This window comes from Pteronotus mesoamericanus, unplaced genomic scaffold, assembly GCF_021234165.1.
Source record: "Pteronotus mesoamericanus isolate MK-2021 breed Mesoamerican mustached bat unplaced genomic scaffold, CSHL_Meso_final scaffold_85, whole genome shotgun sequence".
In the NCBI taxonomy this organism is placed as follows: domain Eukaryota; kingdom Metazoa; phylum Chordata; class Mammalia; order Chiroptera; family Mormoopidae; genus Pteronotus; species Pteronotus mesoamericanus.
The window spans coordinates 13,088,591-13,113,541 of NW_026555329.1; the positions used below are offsets into that span (position 1 = coordinate 13,088,591).

General features: G+C 38.8%; 1 protein-coding gene across 1 annotated transcript in view; it reads right to left on the minus strand.

Moving 5' to 3' along the window:
- The window catches only part of SCIN (scinderin), a 78,425-nt gene extending 54,423 nt beyond the window's left edge, over positions 1-24,002 (minus strand). The window contains exons 1-3 of the mRNA XM_054563846.1: positions 23,695-24,002; positions 15,238-15,392; positions 10,781-10,942 (exon numbers count right to left, since the gene is read on the minus strand). Of these exons, the coding sequence (XP_054419821.1) occupies positions 10,781-10,942; positions 15,238-15,392; positions 23,695-23,893 (516 nt within the window). The 5' untranslated portion in view covers positions 23,894-24,002. The remainder of the gene's footprint in view (positions 1-10,780; positions 10,943-15,237; positions 15,393-23,694) is intronic.
- Between the last annotated feature and the right edge of the window lie 949 nt (positions 24,003-24,951).

A 24,951-nucleotide genomic window follows, 5' to 3' on the forward strand; every position in this document is an offset into this window, starting at 1 on the left:
ACTGACGACAGCCATCCTGACAGGTGTGAGGTGATATCTCACTGTGGTTTTAATTTGCATTTCTCTGATGATTAGTGATGTTGAGCAACTTTTCATATGCCTATTGGCCATCTGCATGTCCTCTTTGCAGAAATGTCTATTCAGGTCCTCTGCCCATTTTTTAATTAGATTGTTTGGCTTTTCTGGTGTTAAGTTGTAAGAGGTTTTTATAAATTGTGGAGGTTAACTCCTTATTGGATGTGTCATGGGTGAATATCTGCTCTAATTCAGTAGGATGTCTTTTTGTTTTGTTGATGGCTTCCAAACTTTTATTATATTTTCATGTAATTCAATGTTTTATTTTTCTTTTGTTTCCCTTGCCCAAAGAGATATATCCAAAAAATATTAGTAAGAGCAATGTCGAAGAAGTTATTGTCTATGTTTTCTTCTCGGAATTTTATGGTTTTGGGTCTACATTTAAGTTGTTAACGCATTTTGAGTTTATTCTTGTATATGGTGTAAGAAATGGTCTAGTTTCATCTTTTTGCATGTATCTGTCCATTTTCCCAACACCATTTATTGAATAGACTGTCTTTATCCCATTGTATATTCTTGACTCCTTTGTCATAGATTGACTCTATGGGCATGGGTTTATTTCTGGTCTCTTTATTCTGCTCCATTGATCTAGGTGTCTGTTTTTATGCCAGTGCCAGGTTGTTTTGATTGCTATGACCCTGTAGTATAGTTTGATATCAGGTAGTATGATGCTTCCAATTTTGCTCTTCCTTCTCAAGATTGCCATGGCTATTTGAGATATTAATGGTTCCATATAAATTTTAGAATTATTTGTTCTAGTTCTTTGAAAAATGCCATTGGTATTCTGATAGGAATTGCATTGATCTGTATGGATTACTTTAGGTAGTACTGTCATTTTAACAATGTTAATTCTTCCTATCCATAAGAATGTTATATGCTTCCATTTATTCATATCTTCTTTAATTTCTTTCTTCAATGTCATAATTCTTCATGTACAGGTCTTTTAACTTCTTTGTTACATTTATTTGTAGGTATTCTTCATGCAATTGTAAATGGGAATTGTTTTCTTAATTTCTCCTTCTGTTAATTTATTATTGGTGTATAAAAATGGAACTGATTTCTGAATATTTGAATCTTGCTCCTCTACTGAATTTATTTATCAGTTCTAATAGTGTTTTGGTGGAATCTTTAAGATTCTCTCTACATAGTATCATCTCATCTACAAATAATGACAGTTTTACTTCTTCCTTTCCAATTTGGCTGCCCTTCTTTCTTTTGTATGATTGTTTTTGCTAGGAAGGAAGGTGATTTTTGAAAATACAGATATCTGAGCCCTACCCTTAGGTAATCTCAGGTATATTTATTGAACAATCCTCAGGTGTTTCGAGCATTCACCCAGGTCTGAGATCATCTGCTGGCATTACTGAGCACCTTGCACCTGGTACAAATTACAGGGCACCTCTAACATCTAATTATCTAATGCTGCTAAGCAAGCTACCCTCCTGAATACATCTAGGCTCTTAGCTCTGATGCCTTTCCTAGCTCATTCCATGTGATTTTGCAAATAATTCTTTTCCCAGCAGTCCTGAGAAAGCAAAGTTCTAATATTTATACTATAGTGAAATTTAGTAGGTAGATCAGAAATTAGCTCTCTAGATTTCTCAGACTTGTTAGCAACTTTCATTAATGACTTGCTCTGTATTTATACAGGCATCTAACAGGTGTTTGTTCTTCAAACCTTAGTTGTATAATGACCTCTTATCTACTTCAAAGAGATTCTATAAAATTATACAAAATTTTATTAGCACCTGTAAAGTATTATGGAAGCTTGAGAAATGTGTTACAAATGGGTTATAGATGATAATTTTACAAACATAATTATTATTTAATGTAGAATTTATAATATTGTATGGATCCCAGAATATTTTCTTCAATATTTCTTTGGGATGGGAATTTTTATGTGCAGTATCAATTCGCAGATTAATTTAATTATAGTAAATATTCCTGACCATTGCTTAGAGACCATAGTTTCTCCCTTTAAAATAGCAAAAACATATCTAAGAAACAAAACTTTTCAGAGTGAAGTTTTCCCTTTAACTCAAAGATGACTAAATCACTCAAGAAAGAGTTATGAAAGATTTCCTACTGAGCACCAAAATGAATGCTTTGTGTTATGCTTCCTCTTATTTTCACCTAATCCTGTGCTATTTCAATAAAAGTGACATCTTATTTACAAGACTTAATTTTCAATGGTTAATTCAGACAAGAAATGCAATAAAAAATGGATTCTAATTATAAATTGCTAAAAGCCAGAACTATTTAAAGTCATATTAATTAAAACAGCCTTTTCATTCAATGCTAATGAATTTTTATGCAAATATAATTCATTAAATTGTGGCAGCAGCACCCTTAAATGTGCTTTAAAATCTTAAATTTTAGCAACTCATTAAATTTGAGCAATTTATATCCCATCAGGTGTGGATAATGTGTTTAGGGCATCTCATTTTAACAGAGCTCTACTGTGCTGAAATACATGTGTGTTGTACTATTAATAGACTGTACTGCTCAACCCTTACTCTATTTAGAGAGAGGTGGTTAAGACTACTTCACCACTTTGTGCACAAGGAAACTTTGTATTTAACCAGCACCATGCTTGAAAAAATTCTCTCTATAATTCAACTTAACCTTTTTCATAAGGGGCGTGGGCTGCAAAAAAAAGATATTCTTCACAGAACTAAGAAATATCTGAACTGATGAGGTAGGTAGAGCTGTATTATTACAAAATTATTTTCATTATAATTTAAGTTGTTTTATTTATAATACTTTATGGGGATTTAGAAGAAATACCTTTCATAAACCTGACATAAGTGTACTAGACATGGAAAACTGTAATGCAAACACAACATTGGAGGAAACTATTTACTCTCTATGATCCTAAAGACGTTAACAACTCAACACTAAAAGTTATATTTCTTTAAAAAAGGTCATAACCCCTTCCTCCCAACCCCCGTAAATTTGGAGGTATCCATTCAATTCAGAATGAAGTCTATTTAAATTTTGGCTGCTATATGCTGATGTACATATAGCCCATGAACACTGTCTAGTAGAAGTTTGTTTAACTATAGTTAACTCATGATACACACACTCTTAAAGGCAACAAAAATTCTTTGGAAAATTAGAAAAGGAAGAAATAGAAAATAAAGACCATCTGTTACTGGCAATTAATGTGGTCCACTAGAACAAGACATATAAGCAAGTGAGTAATATGTATAGAAACAACCATACTGGGAGCAAACTAGAGTTTTCTAATATTTCCAGTAAAATGTGTAGTCAGGGTTAACTAGTAAAACATCAAAATGCAGCCAACCCTCATTTTGGGGACAGGAAATAAGAGCAAAAATAAAACAATAGTCAGTGATCCACTTGAAGGAAAGCAAGGTTTCAGATTCTGAGTTTAAAGGAACACCCCAAAGAGCCAATGTGATGTTGACTCATAACACGTGCAAAGAATTCATCATAGACTATCCACTCTTTTGTCCTTTCTAAGTTACTTACTCTAAATACATGTAAAAATTTATTAAAGGAGAAGGGGGACCATACCTAGTCCTCTTCCTTGATTCTACTGGCTTTATTTTATTTTATTTTTTTGCCATGTTCAGTTTTCTTTTAGATCTAATAAACCAACTATAGAATTCATTCAGATATCCCTCTAGGCTGGACATTTTCTAAACATAGCTTAAAAAATGATAATGACTTGTGCGATACCTCTAGTAATCTACATTTTTTTTTTAATTTCAAAACTGTAAGACATGATTTTCTTTTTGGTTTTTGGATAAACAAACAGTAATTTACATTCTATTCTATTGTTCACAGGTGAGCCAACTCAATGGCATATATGTGTTTAAAAAAAAAATGCCTCTGGCTAAAGGATGGGAGATGGATGGAGTGAGTATGCAGGGCCACTGCTGGCCTGGCGACCAGCAAGGAAGCAATTGCAATGTGAACTAGGGCAGAGCAGTGGTGACAGAGAGGAAAAGAACTGAGGGATATTTATTAGGTTAAACCCTACAAGACTGATCGAAATGTCCTTCAGGGAAAGGGGGAGTGACGGACAATTTCAGGTTAGCTGCTGGTAGTCATGTCACTTACTGGGACCAGGGGACAACTTTGGAAGCTTCTTTGTGCAGTGACAGTGAGAGCAGATGAAATTATGTTCTCTCCACAGTCTAAGTATTGGGCACACCCCGGAAGTTTTATCATCGCAGTTTATCAAAAACCAAGTCTGCTAGCCACATAAGTTGATGTAGCTATTTTTAACTGACTCATTGGTTCTTCAAGCCGATAATCTCTGAAGGTTCCAGGACCTTTAGACATTCCTATATTGAAGTGGTTCTCAGGGTTCATTGTACATTGTAATAACCTGGGGATGGGGCTTTAAAAGTACTTACACCAAAGTCCCATCCCAAAGTTTTAAAATCAGACTCCTAAAGATCAAATTACAAGCATCAGTATGTTAAAAACATCCAAATGATTGTAATGTGAAATACTCTGACTTGTATAGGTGACTGTGGCTCCCACAATTGACAGCACCCAGAGGTCAAAGGCTATCTAGTTTTCACACTTAGCCTCCATGTGCCCAACACATACTAAGCACATAATAAATGCCATTCATTCCTACTTTCATTGAAGGTAAATTTTTAGAGATTTAAGATGAGGTTTATCTTCCCCATTATCTTTTCTTGTTACCTCATGGCTCTCCCCTCATAAATCTAGGGGAATGCACTACTTTAGGGTAAGGATAAAGTTATCCAGGACAAAGATTTTGCTCAGTTTTTCATTTTAAAACAAGCATTTTAAAGTCATAACGGAGATAAAAGTTTGAAAGCCAATACCATTTTAATTTACAAGAACCTTGATTTTGTTAAAGTTTTTGGGGAAAGAGTGAGAATTCAGTCTATAACGCTGGTTTTGCATATCAAGAACCAGTCTTGGCCTTAGGGGCCAGAGTATATGGCAGGAACTACGGAGTAGGTGACAATGTGAAATGGTGTAAGACTAGTTTGTCAGGCCCAAGAATAGAATGGCAGGAGATTACAGGAGAACCAGGAAATTTTATCAGGTGCAAAGAAAGTTTGAATAGAGCTCGGTACTTTCCCTTCAACATATTTGCCGTACATTCATCCATGATCCTGAACATTAGAGCAGAACTGACTGTAGGCAGTGTCTAGGCAGTTGGAGCAACGTGGCTACAGTGTCCCCACAACGTCAGTGAGGCGTGGGAAAATTGAAGCAGAATTCCTGAGCTGGGAGAGGGAGGGGTGGGGGAGGAAGGGTAGCTGGCAGAACCAGAAGGGGTCTGGCAGTGGATATTTAAGCAGATCAGAAGACCAAAGTAAGACCATGGGTATTTTCCAACAAATGTCTCGGGGCAGAGGCCAAAGCTCAAAGCTCAGAAATAATAAAATGGCTACGCTTCAATAAAAGTTCGAGAGGGGTGAAGACTGGCCACTGCACACCAGACTCACACTTCCATTCTCAACCTGACCCCATGCCCAGGTCATAATATCCACATGCATCTAACCTGCGGGACAGGGAAGGCTATGGGTGGGGTAAGTCTGAATTGCTTTAATGGTAAACAAATTTCGCCTTGGCGGGGCAAGATTATTTCATTGTAAACCTTTCAGTGGAATTGGCAGCTTGACAATAAAGTCAGATTAAGTTATAGATGGAAAAAAAAGTGCACCTTTATGCACAGGACTGCCTGAGACTGTTTTATGATGGACAGCTATCTATCTGTTGAAACATTTGTTGAGTGATATTAAGTTCCGGGCCATATACTAGGAACCACGTGAGGAAGTGAGGCTAGTAAGTGAACAAACAGGCAATGTGAAGAGTGCTAGAGGCAAGTCTCTGCGTTTTGATAAGAAAGTTAAGACAGGGTGTGCTGAATTCTACAGAGTGTGACACGGGGCAGTGGTAGGAGAAGAAGCCAGGGAACACATTGTAAAGAAGGCAGTATCTGAGTTGAAAATTTAAGGATGAGATGGTAAGAGGATGTTTGCTGTAGAAAGGGGATGAGGGTGGGGAGAGTATTCTAGACAGAGAAACAATGTGCTCAAAAGCAAAAGCATGACAACTTAGGGGAAATACCATGCATGGGGTATTGTGGTGGTGAAGAGGACAGGAAGGACTCAAAAGACGCTTAGGAAAAAGAACAGACTAGGTGCAGTGATTGACTGTACGTGCAGCATTGTGGAGAGATTGTCAGGATGATTTCTGGATTTGGGGTTTGAAGGCCTGAATGAGTGGTGGCACTATTCCCAAGACAAGGACAATAAGGAGAAGTCATTTTGGAATGAGAGGGTGAAGTTGATGAGTTCCATTTTTAGACTTGTCATGTTTGCGGTTCCCATGATGCACATAAGCTAAAGTATTTGGGAAGTAGTTAGAAATCCTGGCTAAGGGAGAGGTTGTCACCAGGCTATACATTTAAGATTTACCAGTGGGTCAGTATTTGAAACTTTGGGGGAAGACGAGTTTGCTCAGGAAGAATGTACAGAGAGCTATGATCCAAGTGGAATCCTGAAAAAAAAACACAAAAACCTTGAGGGTGTGGGCAGACCATGTTCAGAAGAATGGAAAGAGTGGCTTGAAAGGGAGGGGAGCCAGGGGGCTAGGGGAGTAGTGAGGCTTACAGAGAAGGGAGTAATCAAGTGTGTCAATGACAGCATAGGGGACAAGTGGATAATGATCAAAATGTCAACTGGATCTGTCAGAAGGCAATATGCCCACAGGAAGAACCATTTCAAAGGAACAGTGGGAGTGAAAGTCAGAAAACATGGGTTGAAGACCAACCGGGAAATGAGGAAGTGCAGACGGCTTTTCCAAAGCAGCGTGACTGAACAACGAGACAGGGGTGATAGATTATAAATAGCAAGTGGAGTAGGGCAAAGCTGCGTAACTGACCAAACAAGTTAACAAGGGAACAGGACACGCAGAACTCACCACTCTGTGAAATCTAATTCTCCACTAGTGGCTGACTTGGGCATCTATTTCTAAGGGAGTTAACTCCAGGTGCCAAACTTTGAGAGTATGGGCTTTTTTTCATTATCATTCAGTCACAGTCTCTATTTATGGATGTTTTGTTACAGTATATTTACATGTGATTTTATTAATGTCTACAAATACTCCAGATCTTTAAAAATAGTGAGGAAATAATGATATACAAATTCACCAACATCAAAATATGTGGTTCAAAAGCATTTTCCAAAGATTTAGTAAATTCCAAATTGCTGACATCCAATTCTGTTTTACATTATTTTCTGGAAACATACTAAATATAAGACAACTTACCCAAGTTATTCTCTGAAATGTTGGTAGTATTTAAAGTGACTAAACAGATAATTTTACAATCTTATGCTTTAGGCTGAGGAGGTTACATTGTCATATACTGGGGGTGCTTACTGTAGTCTCAAATCCTATCATAGTAAATGTTTTTAAGGTATATGGCATATCATATTAATACTAGTGATTATTTATCAAAAAAGCCAACTTCCCTCAAACACAATCAAGGCATAGGATTTATGTTAAATCGATAACCTTCATGTTGGCCAGCTGGCTTTAGCTGGGAGACAGCTTCAGATGTCTAACCTGCCTTTTTCATACCTGAGTAATTCAAACAAACGTGAAGAAAACTGCTGTCTAAAGCAGACTCCTTTTGTGCTGTCTAAAGCAGAAAGTGGTCACAAAATAATTAACTCAGGTTAAAATGTTACGGTAGAATTTTGATTCCATACCTTCTTAGCCTTCTCTGACACACCCAAAAATGAAGTCACTACAGTAACTACAATATCTTATCATCAGTAAGTAATTTTTTGGCAATGTACCAACTGGTTGAAGGTTATTTAACATAAAGACAGATCATATGGTATTTGTTCCAATGTTCTTGGTAAGCCAGTGCTTGATTCCTACTGGGTTATCCCTTTGTGGTATAGGAAACTTTCACAACAGAAGAGTTCATCGAACTCTGGGATCTCTGCAACAAAGTCATTCCAAATGTCTCCAACCAGGCATGAGATCAAGTGGCAACTTGAGGGCTATTAAAGATAATTAACTATATAAAATAAGGATAGTTTTCTATTAAACAGATGAAGGTCCTTGAACCTCATAAAAGAGACCTTGTCCCTTTTTTATGAGCCTGGATTTGTGGGTCATATACCCACTGGGCAGCCTTACCTATGGGAAGGGAGCATTCATCACTAGAATGACAACCTTCCACTGCACCCAACTGTTAGCCCATTGTGGAAACTCAATTCATACTTGTTCAACAAAATAAATGATTTCACTAATAGTATTACTTTCAGTGAATTCTAAGCCAGGTTAGACATATTCAATTCTGATTTAGCAGACTCTGAAACTGTTACAAGATATTCTTTTAGAGAGCTATACCACTTTATATACTGCTAAGTTCACTTAGTGTAGTGAAAAAGATGGGAACTAGGGGTAGAAAAACCCAGATCCTATCCCAGGTCCTCACTCAACCTGTATCAATGCAAGTGACTTACTCACACATTCTAAGGCTTTTTTTCCTCTTGTGAAGCTGGGATGATAACTGTCATTTCCAGATGTGACTGTGTATCACATGAGACTGCATCATAGCCAGCGAAGGTTTCAAATGCCATTAGAAACCAGAGTCAAGATAAAAAAATTAAGTGAAGGGGAGTTAAAGCTCAAAGAGGTTAAAGCCTTGCTCAATACCAAAGAGGAGATAGCTGAAAAGTTGAATTCAACACTATTCATGATAAAGGGATTGCTGCATTTATAGAGCAAGTACATTACCCATAATGTGTTTCTTTAGAAAGGAAATAATATTTTTAAGTGGTGGCAGTGATAAATTACATTACCACTGTAATGTAGTATCTCTCACTTAGGGGCCCTAGAGATGATCTAATCAAATGCCTAACTTTTATAGGTGAGAACCTAAAACTAGTAAAGCTGAATAAAAAACAAGTAACCCCCTTTTTCTATGAAAAATACCACCTTATATGTAAAAGTTCTTTAAAAAGGGGATAAAAGGTTCTAAAATGTAAGTGGTTGAGATGAAAGTTAAGACAGATGATTAATGACTGTGCCCAGGCCTTGAGAGACAGGGTGTCGCTGTTCTGGGGACTGTGTGGCCCGATGACACATGCGGTCATCCATCTGTTTAAATGGTGGTTTCGGTCGCAGGGGAATGGGGGGATGAAACAGAATTTGTTTTCTGCCTTGATCTGAGGCACTGGTAGTTGGGCCTGGTGAAGGGACTGGGGTAGCATTTAAAGTGGGAAAGGAATTTTTCATGAACGTGCGAGATGCGGGGTAAGAGGGCTGCCGTTCCGGGTGCAGATGTCTAAGTGTGATTCCAAGAATTTTACTTTGGGCGTATTATGATCTCAGCTGTGCACACAAGCTGGTGTGATCCAAGACAGCTCAATTATATATTAGCGGTAACAAAACCATAGGTGTAACCTAATTTTGAGAATGCAATGAGATTTATAGCTTGGGGTCATTTTCCAAACCATTTATAACTAAGCGCATGGAATCTCTGTGCTGCCGCTAAATAAATAATGCTTAGACAGAATTTTGTGTAGCTTCATTTTCAAAATCTTTAGTGTCCTTTCTCTATGCATAAATAAACTCTTTTGGCCTCTGTCTGATGCTTTCCCCCAAAATACTGCCCAAGAAGCAGCGATGAAACAAAATGTTCTGGTGGGAATCGGCACACTGGACCTAGGGTCTAATCCTGGCTTCACCGTTTACTGACTGCACAACCTTGAACACGTTCCACCGCCCGTCCATGCCTCGTGCTAACTGAACCATGCAGGTCAGTTCAAGCCTCTGTACAATGCTCAGCCCAGAAATGTTAGGGCTGATGATGTGAATGCAGATTTATGGGATGTGATGAGAATGATAATCGCGAGGAAAAGGAGAAGGCCGTCATTAACCAGCTCTGTGCTTTCCTGCCTTTTCTGCCTTTGCACATGGCTTTGCAGTGATAGGAAATGCCCTTTATTTCTACTTTTAAAACCTTACAAAGATATAAAGACACAACTTATATACACCTACCAGAGTCTAGCAGCAGACCTCCAAATAATACTTCTTTGTCACAATAATAATAATTTGTAAGTATACCTCTTTTCTTCGAAGAAGATATACCATTGCCCATCCAATTAGGATGATAACTGATAGTCGTACTTGTGCCTGTTCTTCTAATAACCAAAGATACCTAAAAAAGTGTCAAGTAGTGTGGCACATATCTGAGTGTATGTATGTGTGTAAGGGAAATTGCCCATAACTCTTTGGGCAGACTGCTTAGACTCATACTGTGCCCATTTGAAACTCTAGAACTTTTGCTCTCTGGGGGAATCAATTTTCCCCTCAAGCAATGTTTTCCCATACACAATTAGAGACAAAAATAATTAGAGGAAGCTCTGTTCAGAAAGAAGGGGAAATATATGAAAAAAATTATTCAATTTCTGTTCTATGGTAGGAAGAACTAAATCACTATGCCATTCTCAACCTGGCAAAGAAAATAAAAACTTTGAAGTCCTACTTTGTGCCATTTAAACACTAGCCAATTACTTGCGTGATATGATTGCATCTCTCATCAACATGACCTCTTTTCAGTGTGTAGAAAAAACAATTATCTTCCTTGACATGAACATCAGATTTGACCTGAAGACAATTTACTTTTCTTTTGATGTCCACATGTGCATATAAAACTTACACTGCCAAGGTCAATGATGAAGCAGTCCCCCTTGTTGAAACTGCGCCAGCTCAGGGGCACTTCTGTGGCCCTGACCACTCTCCGACCCTTCACGTGCAGCAGCCTCTGGGCAGTCAGGTCGTTGGTGATAACATGATTGAGTCCAGATGCCACGCCTCCAACCTAATCAGGGAGGGGACAGGAAAGAAAACAAAAGCAATGAGGCTTCTAACCAGGCACAATCACGCATAAAACCACAGGTGTTTGTACCCAAACGGCCTGTCAAGCCAAGAAAAAAATAGCCACCTCAGTACCTGTGAAAAATTAAATACAAAGAAGAGAATCCCTTGGCAAATCAACAGGTTTTTAAAAAAAAAAAAATTTAGGCTCTTTGTCCTTCCTATTCCAACATTCAATTTAATAATTACAAACATTTACTGAGAACTTTCAGTGTACAAATCTGCTATACAAACAAAAAGAAGCTGTAGCTCTTGTCCTTTGGGAACTAATTATTCTTAAGTCAAAGAATGAGAAGGTAGACGAGGACTTCAAGGGAAAGGGCAGCAGGAGGCTGGAGGAGAGTCAGAGCCAACAAGCACAGAGGAGGGGCGCCCAGGGAACGAAGCACCCAGGTGCCCGCTCTCAGTGCTGGCCGGGTAGGGGCTACTCCTACTCATGGTCCTTGTTTTTCAACTTTAAAGGATCCCCTGTCTTTCTTATCTATCTATCTATCTATCTATCTATTTTTGTTAAAAGAGTTTACTAAATATGCCAATGCAAGGTATCTATCTATCTATCTATTTATTTTTGTTAAAAGAGTTTACTAAATATGCCAATGCAAGGTATTTACAGTTTACATGAGGAGAGATGAAGAATCTCGGTTGCATATCCCCAACCCAAAACAAAAAAAAATAAAATACAACCACATTGAATTAAGAAATGATGAAAAAAAAATTAATTGCATCAAGTACATCTTCCTGTATTATTTGAAATCAGCTTTTATCTTTTTATTTTTTCCTGTTAGAAACAATAAACTTTATTTTCACAATTAATTATGAGGTAATGTACATAATAAAGATTCAGTATAAACAAATATCTGTCATTTATTGATCAAAGGTCTCCTATGATAATATGATACAAAAAATTAGCAGTATAAGAAACCTATAAAACAATCCAATTTTTAAATTTGTTATATGAACATATACAGTGAATCCAAAATCCAGGAGAATTAGCTGCATATTTAATCTTCAATACATTTTTATATTTCCATTGACTTTAAATTTTTCCCATTCTCCAGGAAAAGGCCCGCATGAATAGAAGGGTTTTGTTAATATATGCTAAATGATTTCAGGGCAATTATAACCAAAATTTTTAAGAAATATATAATAATTGCCCAATTTTTTAATTCTACAAAGATTGCCATATTTTTGACAGAACTAAGAATTATATAATAAAAATGCATATAAGTTGTCATCATATATACACTGTTCTTAGCCATTTCCTTTTTTTTCCAATAAGTACACTGTGATCTAAAAGAAAATAGTATAAGAACACTGTAATCTGAAAAAAAAAGTTATAAGCCATAGACTAGACTGAGTATACATATACAACACTTAGACTAATTTCCTATGAACCATCAGAACATGTAACAGTATCTTAAAAACGAATTTTGACTCTAATATTTGATGCCAAATATGTATAAAAGAACTAAGTTTTATACATGTCTGTATCAGATGGTAAGTAGTTCTGTCAATATTGTTTGAATCAACCCTGGAAACTCCCTGCCCCTTTCTACCTATTCCACAGAATGAAAACAAAGTGGGTGTTTACATTTAACAAGTTCCTCTAAACCTGTGGCACCAAAAATATGCTTTTCCTGGTTGACAGTTGTCAGATGGTTGCTGAGGGCTGGGTCTTCTTGAGGTTGGGAAAGCTGTGATTAACTAGAGATTTAATATGAGGGAGCAGCAGTAAGTAACAGTCCTCTATAACCCTTCTCAACCCCCTAAAACGCCCCAGGAAGGAAAAATCTCAGGTCAATGAAATCAGAGGAGATGGTCTTAATGTTTCCTATCTGAATCTTTACATCGCATGTAACGACTACATATGGTTATTGCTGACTGGATAGCCACAGGCTTTGCCAAGTTATTTTCCAATTTCAAGTAGACATAAAAAATTGTCCTGACATTTTAACCATTTACTTCTGTTGAGAGCATCCCAGTATAACGATTACCAGCTCAGGTACAGAGTCAGATGGTCACCCACTCACATACCAGGTATTTGGCCTTGGCAAAGTTACATAGACTCTCTAAGCTTCCCTTTGCTTATTTTAATAGGGTGATAATGAAAGAAACTGCGCCATATGGCTGTTGTTTAGATTAAGTGAAGTGATGTTCATGAAGCGCTTAGCACATTCCTATAAGCATGGAATTAGGTATAACACAACCATCTTTGCTATTCTGGGTGGTAAATTATCTTTGCTTCTACATTTCCTATCAAGCATTGCTGCAACTGCAACACCTCATCCGCTCAATGTCACTGATGATAAGATAGTGAATTAATTTTTTTCTGCTGATAAATCTGACCTCCATTTGCAAATATCCTCTTTCTAAAAAAAATGCTGATTTGTAGTGGTTTTAATGTTGATAATTAGAAAATAATTATTCAATAGCTATCAAATTACTTTTATCATGTCCACTTTTAAATATGTATCCAGAGGTGTGATTTCACAAGTCTTTCAAAGAGCCAGAAGGATTACTAATAGTGTAATTTCCTATTGATTGTGTATGTATTACATAAGTATTTTATTCTTTAATTCAATCCTTAATCCCTACAACACTTATATGAGGAAGCTGTTGTTATACCCATTGCACATTTGAGAAAACTCAGCACAGAAAGCTTACACACTGGCCCTGAGGCCAACCAGTAATATGTGGAAAAAAGGGGTTCATAACCATTCTGATGACACAGCACATGCTTCTAGAAACTATACGACCAAGCTTTTACAGGAGGTTGGGTTCGCTGACATAAAGGAGGTTTCAGGACCATGTGACAAACTGTAGGGATTCATGTGAATTAAATACAATGAGAGGTAATAGTTCCATGTTTAGGTTGCATGATATCCTAGAGCAGAAAAATGGTTCCAAGAGATATGAGAACTTTCAGTGTTTTGCACTCATCTTAATGGCATCACAAAATATTCAACTAGGTCTCTCATCAGGTGACAGTAAAAATAAACCCTGGCATTGTAGCAGGCAAGTTTAGTATCTCTTCTGAATTCTAGTTTAGCTCTGAGGTCTTAGGTCTTCACTAGGCTAATATGCTATAGAGTAGTGGGCTCTGTAGAATACCTGTTGGGGCATCTTTGATTTTGAAAAGAACTGTTTCTAAAATGTTAGTCTAGGGAGGGTATTCCTCACACATTGTCTGAACGCCCCAGGAGCAGGGGGGATAGTGAAGGAAGGCCAGTTTGCAAAGGCCACTGGGAGATTTCCTCTCAAAAACTATCTTTTACTGAAAATTGCCTTACAGGGACAGAACTACTTAACACTTTGTGTTTTCCTTTAATTTTCAAAAATAAAGCCAATACACATAAAATGTGTGTACATGCCAGTGGATGTGCATTTGAATTTATGAGACCGAACCACACATGTTTGACTCAATGGTTTCATTTGTATCGCTTCCAAGATCAAACAACACTATATGGGAAATGTCTGTTGAATTCTTTGTATTAACGGAAGTTATAATTGTTATAAATACTGTATTAAGATATTCTAGAAGAGTTGAGATTCCCACATAATTGGTTACTTGCAGCAAATTCAGAGTTTCTTCAGAATATCAAAAACAAAAACTGTTACTACACAGTTTACCAATATTTAACTATTGAAATAATTTTACTTCAATAATTCCTGTGACAACATAACTGAAGGCTCTTAACTTTATTAAAAGTCAACTTACTAAATGAAATAAAATCCGAATAGTTCACATATTGCTCTATACATTCCACAAACATTTACTGAGCACTTACTATGTGCCTAGAGGGTATTGGTGATATATCAGTGAGCAAAACAGATTAAAACAACAACATAACAAAAAACTCTGCCCTCGCCTGGCCAGTGGGGCTCAGTTAGCTGGGCATCATCCTGAAAACCAAAAGTTTCAATGGTTTAATTCCCAGTCAGGGCATATGCCTAGGTTTCAAGTTCAGACCCTGGTCAGGGTACACACAAGAGGCATCTGATTGATATTTCTCTCTCAGATTAATGTTTCTCTCACTCTCTCTTTCCCTCATTCTTTCCCTCCCTTCTCCTCTCTCTAAATAAAAAAATAAACACATAAATAAGCATGTCCTTGAGTGAGGAGGAAAAATAAATAAATAAAATTGTTTTAAAAAACATGTACATTTACTCTAATGAAGACATGAAGTGTGGATGGATAGAAAGAGAAAGGGGTCATAGCAGAAACTGAGAGCTACTTACCCTGTATTTCAAACCTCCTTTGAAATAGCCAACAAAATCAGTAGACTCATATCCTTGAAGTTCTCTACTCTGCACTGGTTTGCCGCCCAAGTAGTCGTCCATCTGCACAGTAAAGATGGCAGCCGCGGTGCTTTCATCCTGAGAACACTCCTTGCCTGAAACAGCAAACGAAAGTGCCTCATTGGTCAAGCAAATAAAAGGATGATGGCAGAATTTTTGATAGTAAAAAACTCGGAAATATTTTTGAATTCTCTCCCATAAAGCAAATCATCTTCAACAGAACAATCTTTCAGCAGAAATGGTGTAATATGAAATATTATGTTGCTAACAACTAAAATAATGTTGTTCCTGCTTTCCAATTCTTTTTTAAAATTAAAAAGACAAAACACCACTGTCTGAATATGCTCACGAAGTTATAACAATACATTCTAGTTGGATTCAGATTCATTCAGTCAATAACATCAAGCTCTAAAAACATTTTGAAATTGTTTTAGCCTTTAAATTTTCTATTTTTATGCTAGTTTTCCCCCTTTGGCCCCCTCCCTCCAGCACCCCCCTTCCCACAATCCCCACACCACTGTTCACATACAGGAGTGATGCATATGTGTGTATGCTCTTTGTCTGGTCCCTTTACCTTCTTTCAACCAGTCCCAACCTCTGCCATCCCCTCTAACAGCTGTCAGTTTGTCCCTTGTTTCTGTGCCTCTGATTCTACTCTGCTCATTAGTTTATTTTGTTCCTTAGATTCCAGTTATGAGTGAGATCATATGGTATTTGTCTTTCATTGCCCGGCTATTTCACTTAGTACAATAAAACTCTTTTAGCTTTTATTAGCATCAATCTTTAATATCCAATGTCAATATGTTAGTATTTGTAAGGAATATGCACATGATAGGCCACAGCTAAACAACTTAAGAAAATGTACGTTAGAATGGGGAAAAAAAACATAACTTGACTTTTCCCTTATTGAGTCCGATTGTCCCAACTTCACTCCCTTAATGCTGTGATATTCTCTGAAGTGTAAGGGAGAAGAAAGGAAGTAGCATGCTCACACCAATTGAATGTTAATGTATGTATTACTGTCCCAGGAACTGAACAAATGACACGTTTAATTTTTAAAATTGTAATACAGATCCAATCCAGGCAACCTCACTGAGGTGGAAACACCAGTTTTTAAAACCAGCATCTTCAGCGTACAGGGAAATCAGAACCAAGACAGTCCTGAGGGGAACTCAGATTTTATAAAAGGCACTTCAAAACCCTTACTACATCTGAGCTGTGTGAAAGTCATAAATGATTGTAAAAATAGTAATAGCTAACATTTATATACTTATATCTTAGCTATGGGCTAGGCATTGTTAGTGTTTTACATGGATGATCTCCTTTAATCTTTGAAGAAGCCCGTGCAGCAGAAACTATATTGTACCATGTTACAACGGTGGACTTGGAGGCTTACAGATGCCAAGTACCTTTTCTGGGAGCATAAAGTTGACCTGTGGTAGACCACCACCCAGAACGAGTTATCTGTGACTCTGATGCACAGACTCTTTGAAATTAAAATTCTAGATTCTTTTTATGTATACTTAGACTCTCATTACCAGTAAAATGTTATGGTAACAGGAGTATGTTATTTTCCTTCATGAATAATTGATGCATAAAAGTTAGAAGCTGTAACAATACTATATGAGGTCTACCTGGAAAAAGTCAAGCAATTGTTAATTTAATGAAAATGGTTTATGTGACATTGATGTAATTTGCCAGCCAAGGAGAGAGGAGTGAAATGCACAGGTGTGAACAATGACAACTTTACTGTACTAGTCAGTGGGGGTGGTAGATGCTTTCGAGTGAACATGTGAATTGTGGCCATTGCATTCAAAATGACTGAGCAAGTAGAGCAATGAACCTGCATCAGATTTGGCATTAAGCTTGGACATTCCTCCAAGGAAACTGTTTGAATGATTCAGAAGGCCGCAGCTATGGGCAAGTGATGACTGGAAACTATATCACTATAACGTGCCCACTCATGCACCACATCTTGTGCAGAATTTTTTGGCGAAACATCACATCACCCAGGTGACTCAGCCTCCATACAGACCAGATTTGGCACCCTGAGACTTACGGATTTTCCCAAAACTAAAATTACCTTTTATAGGGAAGAGATTTTTAGACCATTGATGAGATTAAGAAAATTTGATAGGGCAGCTGATGGCAATTGGGAGAACTGTGAGAGGTTCCAAGGTGCCCACTTTGAAGGGGGCTGAGGCATCATTGTCCTAAGTACAATGTTTCTTGTATCTTCTTTTAAAACAAATGTCTCTGTTTTTTATATTGCATGGATGGATACCTTCTGGACAGACCTCATAGTTCACCTGAAACCCCAGATGAGAATATTCACCAAAGCTGAAGAAAGGAAATCAATCAGCAAAATGGAAGAAAGAATTAGATTTCTTTACAATTCTTACTACTCTCAAAGGGGACCTGTAAAGCAAGTTTCTCCTTAACAAAAAATTTAGTAGCTAGAAGAGCATTTGACATGATATATTTTGTGAACTTGTTTTGGTCAAAGGAAATTGTATAACACACTTCAAAAAACACACATGTAATTCTTTGGTCCAAAAGGACTCCAGCATCATTCTCAAGCCCGCTTTCCCATCCATAAATGAGAATACTGAAAAAAGGCATAGATGTAGATTTGTATGGTAATGCTTTAAAAAAGGAAAACTTAAATCAAAGTGAATACCAAGCCATTAAGGTTGTTGTGCTTGACATAAACATTCTTACTTGAGTACAAGTTGAAACCCAAGTCTCTTTAGGTAGGTGTAACTGGACATATAATTAATGAATGGACTGGAAGTAAGGTAATTAAATTATATTATCACTTGTTGATATTTATGTACTATGCTAGGCTGCAAAAACAATCAGTATGAATAAGCCAGCGTCCTTGCTCTAAAGAGGTTGAAAAGTCACTAATGAAGCTAACAGCAGTCTTTGAATGTGAAAACCAGAATCAAATTCAATTGTATCATGATGAAATCCTAGCAAGTACTCAGTAACTTGTGAACTTCACTTATTTTCCCTATAGTAATTTTACCAATGTTATATTGTTTTGTGTTATTATAGTACATTATGTTACATTATTGTATATGTATAAAAGAACAAAACTTACCAAGTTAGGAATACAGGGGAACATTTCAGCTTGATAAAAAAAAAAATTTAAGCTAACATAATTCTTAATAGTGAAAGACTGAAAGCTTTCCCCTAAGACTAGGAACAAGGTCAAGTTTGCCTACTCTCATTAATTGTACTCAACATTATACAAGAAGTTCTATCCACTGCAACAGGGTAGGATGAGAAAAGCATACAGACTGGAAAAGAAGAAATAAGTGTTTCTATTTAGAAAGGAGAGGATGATCTACATAGAAAATTTTAAGAAATCTACAAATAAATAAATTTTAAAAGGCCCTCCTAAATAAGTGTGTTCAGCAAGATAGCAAGTTAAAAATTGATAACAAAAGGCGGTCTCTTTTTTTATATAGAAACAATGGACATGAGTAAATTGAAATGAAAACATCATGCCATTTATGATCACTCTGAAAAATTAAGGTGTCTATTTAACAAAACTGGTACATGATCTATATGCTAAAAATTACAAAATGGTGATAAAAAGAATCAAAGATGATGATAAATGTAAAGACATAGTGTCATGGACTGTAAGACTCAATATAATAAAGATGTCAGTTTTCTCCAGGTTGATCTGTAGCCTTAATGTTATTCCTGGCAAAATCACAGCAAGATTTATTATAGATTATATGAGTTTATTTTAAAACTTATATGAAAAGGCATAGGCCCTAGAATGGCTAAAACAATCTTGACAAAGAAAACTAAACTAGAAAAAATGACTCTATCTAATATCAGTGCCCACTCTGCGGCTACAGAAATGAAGACAGTGCGGTACTGGTGGAAAGATACACACATAGATCAGTGGGATGCGTTTCTCCCAGTGGTAACACTTTGTAAAACTATAGTACAGGGACCCCAGGACCCTTCGGTCGTGGAGCAGCCTCCTGCGGTCTCCTCTGGAAATGGGCTCCGTGGCCTAGCACCCAGTTCCCCCTGCCCGTGATCATGCCGAGGCACCTGAGGGGTTGCTGCCAAAGTTTCCACCCAGCCCACAAGCAAGACTTCGCAGCCATCCCTCCTGCGGCTCACTGGTGCCACCCCTGACATCCACCAGCGTCACCTGGGTTCCACGTCCAGTGACAGCTCCAGCGGAAGTGCGAAGTACCGGGGGATGCCATTGTCCACCACCCCGGCCCTCCCAACGCTGAGCCGGCTCACTGGTGGGCTAGTTTTTTTTAGGAAGTCCACTCTCCCGTTCAAGGCCACAACGTTGAAGTCCCCAGAGCACTCGGAATCTCCCCAGGCCTCCAGCAGCGGGACCACCTGTGACGTGGGCTGGGGCAGCCACCAGGAAGCAGGCTGGCAGCCAGCCCGGCACAGCCAACCCTGCACCCCATCCTGAGCGGCCACCACCAGCTACCCACTTCCAGAGGCGCTAGGCTCTTTTGAGCCCCTTCCCTCCCCGCTCTCTCTCTCCCCCCTCTCCCCACTCCTCGCCTACCCCATAGGCTGGGTCGACTGCAGCAAGCAGAAGCATTTGCGTTCTTCTATATCCAAACAGCAAAACACTGAAAAGGAAGTTGGAAGAGCCCCGCTCTTTACTACCCAAGACACACACAAGCCTTCCTGACATCCCATAACCATGTGTCGTGCACAGTGGAAAATAAATGACAAGCAGCCAGAAAGAAAAAAAGAAAAAAGAAAAAACCTTATATAGTTTTTTTAGTTTATATATAGTTTAGTGTATCACAGTATACTAATGTGCAGGTATATAAGTATAGTACAGTGCAGTACCACAATTAAGATTTGACAGTGATACAAGGTATTTATTTTTTTCACATTTCCCCAGTTTTACCTATACTCATCCGTGTTTGTACATTGAATTCGTGTGTATATAATTTTATCATATGTGTATATCCAACATCACAGTCAAAATACTATATAAGGCCATTGCCAAAAAATCTGTTTCCCTTTTATAACTACACCCACCTCCCTCCTGCATCCCCCTGACCCCACCCCATCCCTACCCTCTGGTTACAACAAATCTAAAATTTTGTCATTCCAAAAATGATATATAAATAAAATCATACAGTGTGGAACATTTTGGCATTAGTTTTTTTTCCACTTACTCAGCATAATTGCCAGAGTGTTTATCTGAGTTGCTGTGTGTATCAAAAGTTTGTTCCTTTTTATTGCTGAGTAGTATTCCTTGTTATTGATGTGCCACAATTTGTTTAACCAGTCACCAGTTGAAGGACCTCAGAGCTGATTCAAGTTTTGATCTATTCAATAAAGCTGCTATAGATACTCATGTATAGGTTTTTACATCAATATAAATTTTCATTTCTTTGGGATAAATGTCCACGGATGCAGTTGCTGGGCCATATGGTAATTACATGTTAGTTTTGTAAGAAACTGCCAAATTCTTTTCCATAATACTCATATCTCTCATTTTATATCCACCTCCCCAAGTGACAGAGAAAAATTCAGTTTCTCAGCATCCTGACCAGCCCTTGTATGAGTTCCTTGTATTGTATGTTGTATACTGTAACCCAATTCTTTGGATCCCCAGCACCTTGCATAGAGCACAGCATAGGCTAGTTACACTGAAATTGTTTGTTGCCCTCAAATATATTTATGTAAAGCTTAAAACTGGCAAGGAGAAATGGTGAGGGTAGGAGTTTGTAGTGTAGACCTGGGATGTGACAGGCAGTAGCTTTATCATCTAGTCCTGCTCATGAATATATAATGGTGTACTTAACCAGAAGCAGATGGTGGATGCATTTAAAGCACTAGGTACAAAGCTGAAATGTTGAGGAAGGACCAATGCAACACTCTCATGCAAAAATTCTTACTTTGCAAATATAAACAGTAAAATGAAATAATCTGAGATGTGCAAGGGTGTTATAGAAAGACACAGAGGGAGAGACCAGGAAAGATGACTCTCTATTCTCCTATTTTATGTCCAACTTCTTCCTTTTCCCCTTTTCCCTTCTTTCTTGACCTGTTTCTTTGTTTCTCCCCTATGCATCCTTTTCATCCCAGTCTGATTTTAACTTCACTCTCTTTCATCTTCCTTCCAACTGATTTCCTATCTCTACTTTCTTTTTCTTGAACTTTCAGCTCTCCTTTTTGGAACTTTCATTCAATCTGTCTTATTGTCATGAATTCATCCGAATTCTTAGTGAAATATTCTGGATGAAATCCTGCTCACTTCAGGGAACAGGAGTAGGAGGAGCTCCTGAACAATTTCATCTAAAGCCCTGTTGGTTATTTTATTCTAAACTTTTCCATGTTCTCCATGATCTTCTCTTGACACAAGATCCCTCCCAATTACCCTCATGTTCCTCTTTTCTCTCAAGGCTTCTCTGCTTCCTCCTCTCCACAGGCACTGAGAGTCCTTTTCACATTTCACAGCGCTTATCACATTTTACCTGTCTTATATCATGTTTTGATCCATTGTAATTTTGAGATTATAAACTTTCAGGAAAGCTTCATAAATAATTCATATGCAAGAATGCCTTTTACAAAGCTGGGCACGTTGAATAATTACTGAAGAAATAAATTTATTCATTAACACATCATAACTTCAGTTTTAGCAGATCTTGAAGACTATAAGAAACTTCTGCCCAAAGCATTTTCTGAACTTGGTGAGCACTAAATGAATAATTAAGAGTCAATAATTAATAATGATTCTGTGTAGACCTTAGAAACTTAGTGCTCAAAGACCTTATTGAGAAGGAAGAACCTATAGAATTAAAAAAGTGTATTCAAAACCATCTTGCAATCTTCTCACAAAGTCAAACTCAACTGTTGTCTACAGAAAGATATGAAGTTCTTCCACATTTCAATTCACCAAAATGGCAAATGCAGCATTTCCGACACTTTTATTCATTCCACATGCAAGTTGTAGATAAGAAGACCAAGGTGGGGGCATTATTATTCTATCTGGCATCATTCATTCATGAACATGGTTATATATTAGGATTTCAGTGTTGTGGGGGGTTTGGGGGTGTAAAATAATGACATTGCAATGGGAAACCAAAATGAGCTTCAGCATCCTCAAACACAAAATGTTAATACCAAATGTTACAATGAAAAGCATCCTTCTTCCCTCTATGTATTTGTTATTTGAGTATCTGCTCCAAATGTTGACTAACATTGAGAACACTGCTTCTTAATGTTTTCTACCTTTTTTTCCCTTAAAATCTCCAAGTGTTAGAAGTAAAAATAGTGACTTTTTTAATGGTTTTCAGGGTCTTCAAAATGTATATGTGTGTGTGCTTTTGTGTGCTTTTCCCCGTACACTAAGGAGTAAAATGAAAAATAAGAAACACAAGTCCAAGGGAGGCAAGCTAATTTGAAACGTCAGCGAGGCTCAGATAATCAGCACGTTGTTAGATGGGGTGTGCCCACTGGCCCAGGATCTCACAGGGAGAGGCTGGACATTCAGGATGTTTACGAGTAAAAGTAGAAGGTGGAAAAAGTAGAACACACAAGGCCCAGTGTCCTGAGAGTCTGGCATGAGTGCAGCCCAAAATAATTACTGCTGAAGGAGCAGTTTTGTTCCAGAATGTCCTTGTTCAAATAGATAAATATTAAATTTAAAAATAATTATAAAAGCAGCTCGTTTAAATACATAAATAGGCCATAAAAAGCTAGTTTTTTATATTGACAATATCTGTATTGTTTGTTTCCTGTCTGTATCCAAGGTGGCCAGCATCCTAATAAACAGGAACGTTAACCACAACTGCGAGCCACGTGGGGCAGGTGGGCTCCTGACTTAAAGCAGCCAGACATTAATCAACGCAATTAGTAGAGAAATGCAACAGGAAAAAAGAAAAAGGATTAGTTAGCAAACAACAACAACAACAAAACTTCTCGCCAGCTGTGGCAGATTCCCACAAACGACTTCATCTCCTCCCTGACAGGGGAGCCAGGACTTAACTTGTCCGCAGGTGAGCGGGACTTGGCCAGCACCTCGATGCGCCGCACAGCGGTTCTGGCAAGGACTGGGGTTGGAGCTGGAAGGTGAAAGAGGGAGGAACCAGCTAGAGGAACCAGCCCCAAAACCCGAGAGCGGAACACGGCAAAGATCAAAGGAAGGGGAATAAAACTGCTCCCGACTTCGCAGCGCCCGGCGTTCGCAGCTGCGGACCCGGGCGGGGAAAAAGTGGCCACCCCCGAAGGCTCGGCCCCACAGGGACGCACTGGCGCCAGGGCTCCCGGACAGTCCCGTTTGCTCTCTCTTTCCCCTTCGCAGGCAAATCTTAGCTCCCTGTGGCCTCGCCCCTCCCGAACCTGGGCGCGTCCAGGTCCGGTGCCCGCCGCCCGTACCTAGCCAGAAGTGCAGACGGTAGGTGAAGCCCCGACACGCCTTGGCAGTGTGCAGCACCAGGTAGGCATCCCCAACGTAGAAGTCGCCGTAAGCGCTCGGGGGCACAGGCACCAGCTCCATCTTCTCGATCCTCCAAACCTGCAGACCCGCCTTCTTGCCCGCCCTGGCGAACTCCCTGTGGTACAGCTCCTGGGCCATGACTGGCACGCGATGCTCCGGAGAGGAGGCAGAGGACGTTGTCGACCTTGGCGTCGGACTGAACCGAGAGCGGCCAGAGGGACCCTGTTCGCCCCAACTTTATAGGGCTCGCCCTGCGCGGAGGCGGGGCCCCGAAAAGGGAGGGGCTAAGTGCCCAGGCAGGAGTTGCTCGCGGGGAGAGGATCTGTTCCCAGCTGGAGCACAGCCCCCACTACCTAACTCCTACGCCCTTCCCTGGGGGAAGAGGAAATCGGGGTTTTAAAACCTTGAGATCCGGAGGGAATGTGTTGAAACTCTTGGAAATACCTCCTCCAAGTCAGGACGTTTTCCCTGGCAACGGATGAAGGAGATTAACAATTATACGCGATTTTGGCGGGGGGGGCGGGGAATTGGCTATCCAGGTAACAATCACCCTAAACATCAACGCCATCATTTCCTTGGTCACGCTCTCTCTTCTTGACGGCTGAAGGTTATGTCTTGATCTTCCCAGTTCGAACATGCCTTGAAAAACAGCACGCCAAGTTCCTCGGAAAGCTTGGAAACCTGGAAGGTTGGAGGTCTTGCCCTGGGCACAGAGCTCTGTAATCCCCGGGGGTTCAGCAGCTGAAGCTCTTAGTCACCACCTGCCTCCGTTGGCCAAGAAAGTTGCTGAAAAAACAGCAGCCCTCCTCCTGAGGTGTTCTTAGGTTAGGCTGCCCTTGGCTGTGATACAGTGGCTGCACTGCCTTACGAGTTACCTGTTACCCGGCTTCAAAGTGCTAATTTTCTCACCGTTTTCTCTACAGATTTTGCTTTTCCAGCACGAGCAAAGCACTGTAAAAAACAGGTGGAGGTGGACTCTGTATTTTGCACTCATTCAACCGAAGCTGAAATGGCAAAAGGGGTTTACCGTTACATGCTGTGTTATTTAAAAAGCAAATCAGTGCTCACCAGGTAAAGAGTAAGAAAGACGATTTTTATGCATGTGCATTTCCTGTCATTGATTCCCAAATTACTAGAGCTCCGGAAAGTTACTAATACTGTATAACTTACTTATTTCCTTAATGAACTTTTAATAG